This window comes from Halichoerus grypus, chromosome 6 (genome assembly GCF_964656455.1).
Source record: "Halichoerus grypus chromosome 6, mHalGry1.hap1.1, whole genome shotgun sequence".
NCBI classification, from domain to species: domain Eukaryota; kingdom Metazoa; phylum Chordata; class Mammalia; order Carnivora; family Phocidae; genus Halichoerus; species Halichoerus grypus.
Window position 1 is genome coordinate 108,185,668 of NC_135717.1, and position 10,609 is coordinate 108,196,276.

General features: G+C 35.5%; 1 protein-coding gene across 1 annotated transcript; it reads left to right on the forward strand.

Annotated features, from left to right (window-relative positions):
• The first annotated feature begins 5,149 nt into the window (after nt 1–5,149).
• LOC118528011 (apomucin) lies at nt 5,150–10,374 on the forward strand. The gene is made up of 7 exons (XM_078074165.1): nt 5,150–5,191; nt 5,278–5,440; nt 5,779–5,816; nt 7,196–7,306; nt 8,509–8,548; nt 9,424–9,532; nt 10,191–10,374. The coding sequence occupies exons 1-7, from the start codon at nt 5,150–5,152 to the stop codon at nt 10,372–10,374; spliced, it is 687 nt and encodes a 228-aa protein (XP_077930291.1).
• Nucleotides 10,375–10,609: the final 235 nt, after the last annotated feature.

Here is a 10,609-nt window from a genome sequence, read left to right on the forward strand (position 1 = left end):
AACTAGAAGCTGGTTCTTTGAAAGAATTAAGATCGATAAACCACTGGCCAGACTTATCCAAAAGAAAAGAGAAAGGACCCAAATTAATAAAATTATGAATGAAAGCAGAGAGATCACAACTAACACCAAAGAAATAGAAACAATTATTAGAAATTATTATCAACAGCCTATAAACTGCCAAGACTGAAACAGGAAGAAATTGCCAACCTGAATAGGCCAATAACCAGTAACGAGATTGAAGCAGTGATCAAAAACCTCCCAAAAAACAAGAGTCCTGGACCTGATGGATTCCCTGGGGAATTCTACCAAACATTCAAAGAAATAATACCTACTCCCCTGGCGCTGTTTCAAAAAATAGAAACAGAAGGAAAGCTTCCAGACTCATTCTATGAGGCCAGCATTACCTTAATCCCCAAACCAGGCAAAGACCCCATCAAAAAGGAGAATTTCAGACCGATATCCCTGATGAATATGGATTCCAAAATCCTCAACAAAATCCTAGCTAATAGGATCCAGCAATACATTAAAAGGATCATCCACCATGACCAAGTGGGATTTATCCCTGGGATGCAAGGGTGGTTCAACATTCGCAAATCAATCAATATAATAGAACACATCAATGAGAGAAGAGAGAAGAACCATATGGTCCTCTCAATTGATGCAGAAAAAGCATCTGACAAAATAAAACCTTTCCTGATCAAAACTCTTCAGAGTATAGGGATAGAAGGAACATTCCTCAAGTTCATAAAATCCATCTATGAAAAACCCACAGTGAATATCATCCTCAATGGGGAGAAGCTGAGAGCCTTTCCCTTAAGATCAGGAACACGTCAAGGATGCCCACTCTCACCACTATTGTTCATCATAGTACTAGAAGTCCTAGCAACAGCAATCAGACAACAAAAAGAAATAAAAGGTATTCAAATTGGCAAAGAAGTCAAACTCTCTCTTTTCGCAGATGACATGATACTTTATGTGGAAAACCTAAAAGACTCCACCCCCAAATTACTAGAACTCATACAGCAATTCAGTAATGTGGCAGGATACAAAATCAATGCACAGAAATCAGTTGCTTTCTTATACACTATCAATGCATCTGTAGAAAGAGAAATTAGAGATATGATTCCATTTACAATAGCACCAAAAACCATAAGATATCTTGGAATAAACATAACCAAAGTGGTAAAGGATCTATACTCTAGGAACTACAGAACACTCATGAAAGAAATTGAAGAAGACACAAAAAGATGGAAAAACAATCCATGCTCATGGATCGGAAGAATAAACATTGTTAAAATGTCTATGCTACCCAGAGCAATCTATACCTTCAATGCCATCCCGATCAAAATTCCAATGACATTTTTCAAAGTGCTGGAACAAACAATCCTAAAATTTGTATGGAATCAGAAAAGACCCCGAATTGCCAAGGAAATGTTGAAAAAGAAAAACAAAGCTGGGGGCATCACGTTGCCCCATTTCAAACTATATTACAAAGCTGTGATCACAAAGACAGCATGGTGCTGGCACAAAAACAGACATATAGACCAATGGAACAGAATAGAGAGCCCAGATATGGGCCCTCAACTCTATGGTCAAATAATCTTCGACAAAGCAGGAAAAAATATGCAATGGAAAGAAACAGTCTCTTCAATAAATGGTGCTGGGAAAATAGGACAGCCACACGCAGAAGAATGAAACTCGACCATTCTCTAACACCATACACAAAGATAAACTCAAAGTGGATGAAAGACCTCAATGTGAGACAGGAATCCGTAAAAATCCTAGAGGAGAGCATAGGCAATAACCTCTTTGACGTGGGCCACAGCAACTTCTTTCAAGATGCATCTCCAAAAGCTAGTGAAACAAAAGCAAAATGAACTTTTGGGACTTCATCAAGATAAAATCTTCTGCACAGCAAAGGAAACAGTCAACAAAACAAAGAGGCAACCCACAGAGTGGGAGAAGATATTTGCAAATGACACTACAGATAAAGGGCTGGTATCCAAGATCTATAAAGAACTTCTCAAACTCATCACCCAAAAAACAAATAATCAAAAAATGGGCAGAAGACATGAACAGACACTTCTCTGAAGAAGACATACAAATGGCTAACAGACACATGAAAAAATGTTCATCATCATTAGCCATCAGGGAAATTCAAATCAAAACCACATTGAGATACCACCTTATACCAGTTAGAATGGCAAAAATGGACAGGGAAAGAAACAACAAATGTTGGAGAGGTTGTGGAGAAAGGGGAACCCTCTTACACCGTTGGTGGGAATGCAAGTTGGTACAGCCACTTTGGAAAACAGTGTGGAGGTGCCTCAAAAAATTAAAAATAGAACTACCCTATGACCCAGCAATTGCACTACTGGGTATTTATCCCAAAGACACAGATGTAGTGAAAAGAAGGGCCATATGCATCCCAATGTTCATAGCAGCAATGTCCGCAATAGCCAAACTGTGGGAAGAGCCGAGATGCCCTTCAACAGATGAATGGATAAAGAGGATGTGGTCCATATATACAATGGAATATTAACTCAGCCATCAGAAAGGATAAATACCCAAGGATGGGACTAGAGGAGATTATGCTAAGTGAAATAAGTCAAGCAGAGAAAGTCAATTATCATATGGTTTCACTTATTTATGGAACATAAGGAATAGCATGGAGGACATTAGGAGAAGGAAGGGAAAAATGAAGGGGGCAAAATCAGAGGGAGAAATGAACCATGAGAGACTATGGACTCTGAGAAACAAACTGAGGGTTTTAGAGGGGAGGGGGTAGGGAGATGGGTTAGCCCGGTGATGGATATTAAGGAGGGCATGTACTGCATGGAGCACTGGGTATTTTACGAAAACAATGAATCGTGGATCACTACATCAAAAATTAATGATGTATTGTATGGTGACTAACATAACATAATAAAATAAAATTAAAAAATAAAATAGTATACTGTGAAAAAAAAAAGAATGGCTTCGTGGGGGTGGGGGGTGGAATAGAAGTTATAGTTCAATATATATGAACTATATATGCTGAATATACATGAATATATCTGTATATATGAATATATAGAAAAATAAAGGGTTTTATGTAATAATATGATATCTTCATCAAAAATTTGTCATTTGATAATATTTTTTAAACTAGATAATTACAGATTTTTTGAGGATTGAATTGTAGCATGAGAAATTAAAGTTAACCAAAGTTCAATAATTTTAGAGGATTTGGAGTTCCCACTATTCTCAATCCAATACGATGTGTTTTGTAGAAAGTAACAGAAGTTACCCCCCAAAATCATTCTCTGACCTTAGGATATAGTTGGAGAGGAATATTTTAAAAGAAACATAGACAATTTTCATATAAGGCTAAAAATAAATTTAGCCTGTGAAATATGGGGCACCTGGGTGGCTCAGTCATTAAGCATCTGCCTTCAGCTCAGGTCATGACCCCAGGGTCCTGGGATTGAGCCCCGCATCGGGCTCCCTACTCAGCAGGAAGCCTGCTTCTCCCTCTCCCACTCCCCCTGCTTGTGTTCCCTCTCTTGCTGTCTCTCTCTCTCTGTCAAATAAATAAATAAATAAATAAAATCTTTTAAAAAATTATAAAAAATAAAGTGTGAAATATGTATTATATAGAGAGCACATTTTATGTGTCACATATGTGTTAAGTGTATTGTGTACTTTGGAGGAGTCCTTAGGTATTTCACTACAGAACTGCAGTCTGAGAACAATATGTAGACTAGTCCAGGGTATGTAAATGAGAGAAGTGAGATTAAGTTGAGAAGGGAGATTGGATCCACACTGTGGCAGACCTCAGAAGCTAGAATGCTAAAAAAAAGGTATTTATTTTACACGTCTATAAGGGGCCATCAGAAGTTTTTAGCCAAGGAGTACCTGGGGGACTCAGTTGGTTAAGCATCTAACTCTTGGTTTTGGCTCAGGCCATGATCTCATAGGTTGTGAGATCAAGTCCCAAGTCGGGCTCCATGCTCAGCAGGGAATCTGTCTGAAGATTCTCTCCCTCTGCCTCTCACCTGTGCTCTCCCTTAAATAAATAAATAAATTAAATAAATGAATAAATAAATAAATAAATAATAAATACTTTTAAAAACAAGTTTTCAACCAAGGCAATGATGAGATAAAAATTAGGCTTTAGAAGAATTATTCTACCTGTGGTATAAGGAATTGATTGGATCAGGGAGAGATGTGAGTCAGAGTTTTCTGGAAAAGCCCAAGTATGCTAGCTTAAAGGTAACAAAGTCCTGGAGTAGTATTGTAGAATAACCAGGAAAGGAAGGGGTTGAAGTGAAGATGAAGATACAGGATTTTGTGGTTGATTGGATGCCAAGTGATGGAATGGAAGGAATCAAAATGACTCCTGAGTTTTAAACTCAAATAATTGAAAGAATAGTTTGGTTCTCAACAGGAGGAAGCCAGTTCAAATGAGAAACTGGTTTCAGGGGCAAGATGATATAATTTGTTTTGTGCATATTGAATTTGAGTGTCTCATAGATCTGCCGTGATACTATTAGGCTGAGGGTATCTTGGGTCCATACTTTACAAGAGGTGTCTGGACTGGAGCTACAAGTTTGAGAGTCATCTACTTGACATTACAGTGGACACTGGAGATGGTAGAAAGTACCAGGGAAAGGGCAGAGAGAAATTAAAGGGAAGAGAAAGAGCTGCTAATAAAGAAAGGAATTTCGGAGTGTTGAATTTGAAGGAAGGAGAACATTTCCAAGAACATGAGAGTTGAAAATGTCAGCAATTGTAGGAAACTTGAAAAACTGATAAAGGGCCTTAAGGACTGATAATTACAAAGTCTTAGTGACTTGTAGGATTATGGTGGTAGAAGTCAGACTGCAAAATAGTAAGTAAAACAGTAGTCATAAGATTTATTGACCATTCCCAGCAGAAATTAATAATTATCCTATGCTGGGATTGTAAAATAGGAAATATATCTATACTCATTAGAGACTGTTTATTCAAGTAAGTGGATGTGATTTATCCACCTTAAGGCACCATACAATTCTCCATAATTCTGTTTCTGAAACTCTAGTCCCAGTTACAGTATTGGCAACCTGGTGGTTATCTACATATAACAGATGGTTCTATTTTACCAAATTTAATTAGCATTTATCATCTCATGTTAACAGTTTGTCATGGTCCACTGGGAGAAGAGAAATCTGTAAGTACAACTTTTCTCTACTTCAATCCAAATTTGCTGTCATTCCTGTATTTGAATAGAAGTCTAAACTTGGTTTGTGTCTGTAGCCTGGAGAGGAATGGACTGCCAATTGTCACACATGCACCTGTACTGATGCAAATGCTGTGGACTGTAACCTCAAAGAGTGCCCTTCTGCACCCACATGCAAAACTGGAGAGAGACTTGTAAAGTTCCAAGATAATGACACCTGCTGTGAAATCGGATATTGTGGTGTGTATTCACAATACATTATTTGAATTGAATAGTTGTTTACTTATTCATGTATTCAAGAGATATTTATTGAGCTTCTAATATGTGTCAACTCTATGCTAGATGGGTGTGATCAATAAAACAGAATCGTACTTGCCCTCTTAAAGCTCACTATCTTTGGAGTGGAGGAAACCCAGCATTAACAATTATGAATATAATCAGATTAAAAGGAGATGACGGTGTTGTGGGAAGAAACATTTTAATTGGTGGATAAATATGATCCCATATACAGTTTCTGGTTTATAAATAAAAACAGAATTATGTTTATTTTAGGATAAAATAATGTATTTATTTTTCAGAACCAAGAACTTGTTTGTTTAACAGAATTGATTATGAGGTAAGGCCATTTTTACTTTAAAATATTTTTATTTGCATAATTATGAATAAATGGCAGGCTCTTTCAGCTTATAATATGGAAAATTCATAGGTAATGGTGGAGCAGAATCTGTTCATTTTTTTTCTCCTATATTCATTTCAAAAGGAGCATCAAATGTAATACTCAGCATGGCTCAGTTCAAAGGGGGAAAATATACTTAATCATTAACTACCTAACTTCTGAATAAAATTTCCCAGGGGTCTGACCAGATGGAGAAGGCACACTCTGTGACATTCAAATCAATGAACAGAGTTGAACTGTAATTATAACCAGAAAGATCAGATGGCCAAACTGTCAGAGATCAAATGAAAAACCCCCAAAGACTAGAACCCCGTTATGTGAATATAGCAACACATATATTCAGGGCTGGATTTTGACAACTGATTTGGCATTTTGGAAAGTAATTTAGCTTTTTAGAAAAAGTACCAAGAAGTCATAAAACCCAGATGGTTCTCAAATTGACAATACATTTGAACTGGTGACACTAAATATTAAAAAAGTCTAAAATAAAATCTATGCAGTATGTTAAGAAATATATAAAACAGAGCCAATGAGAGTTTTAGCTTAATAACTTATTTATCACACTGAAATTCCTGTCTGGGTTTCTATATTTTTAGTTTCCAAAGGTGATAGTGACTTGAGAATCTGTGCTAGTTTTTAAAAATAAAATACGATGATGTTTAAAGAACAAAAGGAAAGTTTTACCTCTAACCATTTATATGCAAAATAGTTAAAATAACAAAATTCCAGTTTACTAGAAAGTTGATTTTGCAGTTTGAAATACGATTTCCCAAACTGGAGTTTGAATTTTGAACATAAATTATTTTTAAAGCAATCCAGAGAACTTTAAAAGTATAGGAACACAAGCAGAAGTAGGAATACAAGCAGAAGCAGAAGTAGGATGTCTTGTGGGATTGTCATTTGTGGTAATCTGATAAAACTATTTTGTACCATTTTTTTCTACTTAGATTTTTTGTTTTCCCTCAAACTTAGAGCATAACAATTGGTTGATTGACTGCTCACCATAAAATAACCTTTCTTGAAATACTTGAAAAATAGAGTAACTGAGTAGGTGAATACAGTGAGTATGTGGATCTTCATTTAAGGATTGTGAATCTTGACACATTCTGTGCTCTCAAGGAGTCACACAGGCTTATTCATGGAAGTAGAAGTCTTTTAATCCACTTTTTCTTAAATATTAATTAATGACTGAAAGCGTCTTTGGAAATTCATTAAACATTATGAATTTGAATTTTTTTTTTTTACAGATTTTATTTTCAACCTCAAAAAGAAATCAAGGTGAATAAGTACTTTGTTCTCTCTTCCTCCCTGCTTCTCAGATTGGTGCTTCATTTGATGATCCCAACAACCCATGCATCTCCTATTCCTGCTACGACACTGGTTTCGTTGCAGTGGTCCAAGACTGCCCAAAGCAGACCTGGTGTCCAGAAGTAAGTCATCTTCTTAAGTAACGATCAACAACATCCACTTCTTATAAACACAAGCTGTCTTCTTTCTCATTTAGAAAAATATGTGTCTGGCCAACAGACATAAATTTCTTGTGGATTCCATTCCAGATATGTTTCGCACCTTTTATTGCCAAGTATATTTTTCATATCAAAGTTATATTTGCAGGCTCTATAAAACTTAATTTAGTGCTATTCTAGAAAAAGTAAGTTACTTTAGAAGGCATTTTACCATTTTTAAACAAACAAACAAAAATCTTTTTTTTCCAAAGCTCATGGATTCCAGTTAATCTTTTTCTTTTTAAAGATTTTATTTATTAGAGAGAGAGCACAAGCAGGGGAGAAGCAGGCAGAGGGAGAGGGGGAAGCAGGCTTCCCCCCGCCCCGAGCAGGGAGCCCGATGTGGGACTTGATCCTGGGATTCAGGGATCATGACCCCAGCCGCAGGCAAATGCTTAACCGACTGAGCCACCCAGGCATGGTTAATCATTTTTAATAAAAATGCAAACTTTTCATAAAATCACATATAAGTTTACTGTTCAGAACTTTCCTTGTAACACAGTCTTCATTTTTACCCTCCCCCCCACAATATGGTGAGGCTTTTGTATTGATAAATGCTGTTTTAATCTTGTTTTAATTAAATTAATTAGTTAATATAATAATAAATGCTCACAATTTATCGTTCACAGTTAGCTAATTTTTCTTTCTGAAGATATAATTGATAAAATAGCTTAAAGTTTGATTTCAGAACTCTAATTTTGGATTTAAGCATTTATTGAGTTTTTACTTTGGGACATTGATAGGTATGAGATTATAATAATATGTAAGATAAAAATCCTTTCTGTTAGAAACTTACAGTGTCTAGTCGTAATATTATTATTAAAGTATTGTTCAATTAAAATAAGGGAGGGGTAACTTTTTTACCTTTTTGCATGTTATTTTAAAGATGAATTTAGTTTAAATATTTTTTCCCTTTCTACCCACTATTGAAAAATTTTAGTGCAAATATTCAGACTCATTTTTATTATTATGCTCTTTCATCCATGCTTCCTGGATCTGAGATCAGCATGTTTATCTGCTCCATTTTCCCCTTTGTAATGTTAGTACAGTAAGTTAAGAAATGTTATATTATTTGTACAAAAATACAGACTTTTTAAGTCTTTTTTCTATTTCTCTTGCCCCTACAGGAAGACAGAGTCTATGATTCAAAAAAATGTTGCTATACATGTAAGTAGTATTAAGCTCCACATGTAGAGGAAATGTCAACTGTTGACAAAAATTTAGTGTTTGTTTAAAACAAAATGGCAGATCATTAATAGAAAGCCTCCTGTGTTTTTAACATAACAGGTTATCTAGCCCATATGTATAAACTAATAGATACTGGTACATAATGTAGTTACTTTTCATGTTGGTTGAAACATTCTTCCCAGTAAAAACCAATGATGTTTATAAGAGAGAAATTTAATTTTCATGAGAAAAAATGTAGTTTGCTCTCCTAATGTCAGCAGGTTGTGTTGTAAATTGATATATTAGATCATTAGGATGATCAAAAAGGAGAAATGGATGTCAAAAACAGTCGATTCCTTTCTTTTTTTTTTTTTTTTTTTAAGATTTTATTTATTTATTTGAGACAGAGAGAATGAGAGAGAGAGAGCACATGAGAGGGGAGAGGGTCAGAGGGAGAAGCAGGCTCCTTGCTGAGCAGGGAGCCCGATGTGGGACTCGATCCAGGGACTCCAGGATCATGACCTGAGCCGAAGGCAGTCGCTTAACCAACTGAGCCACCCAGGCGCCCCAAAAACAGTCGATTCCTTTCATCTTCCCTTCCCTCCCCCTTCTTCCCTCCTCCTTTCTCCCTTGTCCCCTCCCTCCTCCTCCTCCTATGATAGGAATGATAGCAATAATAAAAAGATAACATTTATTAAAGGCAATTATTGAATATTAACTGGGTACCTTGTGCTGGGTGCTGAGGCAGTTAATCCCTTCAACAATGCTGTGAAGTATTTTTTTGTTGTTATTCTCTACTTAAGGTTAAGAAAACTGAGACTTAGCAATTGTTAACGTTAAACCTATTTGTGACTCTGTTATCCATTTTGTTTTAGGTAAGACTAATTGCAGATCTTCACCCGTGAATGTGAATATTAAGTACAATGGTTGCCAGAAAAGAATCAAGATGACAAGATGTCTAGGGGAATGCAAGAAGACTGTCCAGTGAGTTTTTCTTTGAATGTGTACTGTGCATTAATTTTGTAACATTGTGGAGGAAATTAAGCTTTTACAACATTACATGGAACATTTTTTACATGACAGCTAATGATCAAGACCTGATAAAACAAATATCTAAAATATTAAGATCTGACAAATAAACATTTTCAACAGTGATGAATCATTTTAAAGTAGTTTTCTAAATAAATCAAACATAATATGTTCATGACAAATGTATTTATTTTCACACAGTGATTACCCTTAAGCAAGTACTCTTGCTAAAAGTGTGTTTCTAAACCATCACTTGCATGTTAGACATAATATATATATTTTTTCCTTCATGGACACTTTCATGTGCAGATTAATATATGGAGAATAATAATTTGGCATGAAATTTAAAAATATGTTTATATTTCTGCACCATAATGCTCTAATTATGAGCTTTTACATTTCCATTTTGGATTTATTTATTTTGGTCTTACATACTAATATCACTGATCCACATCAGAAGTTCATGATGAGGGGGAAATGCAAGGTGTAGGAAAAGAATAAATTGGTTGGAAGGATTGCTAAATTACTTCGACAATTATAATTTGAGCACTGATGTCAATTTGCTTCAGAAGATATCCCAAAAATATTTATTGCTGAATTTTCTTTTCCGTAGGTACAATTATACACTCTTTAAGTTGACAAATTCATGCCTTTGCTGCCGAGAAGATAACTACGAGTTCCGAGAAGTTGCTCTTAACTGTCCTGATGGCAGTACAATACCCTACAGATATAGGCACGTCACAACGTGTTCTTGCTTAGACATGTGCCAACAATCTGTAACCCCGCCAGTCAGTTAACACTATTATAACCTTTCCGGGTAGAACAAGCCAGCTATTTATTTTTTAATTGAACAAAAATGATCACTAAAGAGAATAACTAAACATTTGTATCTCACTCAAAAAGTGAGTTCTCATTATGAAGCATTTTTTTCTCTTGTTGACTGGATCTGAAAAATAAATACAACTTTGCAAGCAATTATTGAGCATATGTTTTTATTGATAGCCATAAGAATGCTACACCTCAAGGAGAAAC

Bases quoted from the DNA above. Each gene is read 5' to 3' on its own strand.
- LOC118528011 (XM_078074165.1), top strand. From the start codon at position 5,150: ATGTTAACAGTTTGTCATGGTCCACTGGGAGAAGAGAAATCT. The intron at 7,307-8,508 runs GTAAGTCATCTT...TTGCCCCTACAG, and splicing joins AGCAGACCTGGTGTCCAGAA to GAAGACAGAGTCTATGATTC. The intron at 8,549-9,423 runs GTAAGTAGTATT...ATTTTGTTTTAG, and splicing joins AAAAAAATGTTGCTATACAT to GTAAGACTAATTGCAGATCT.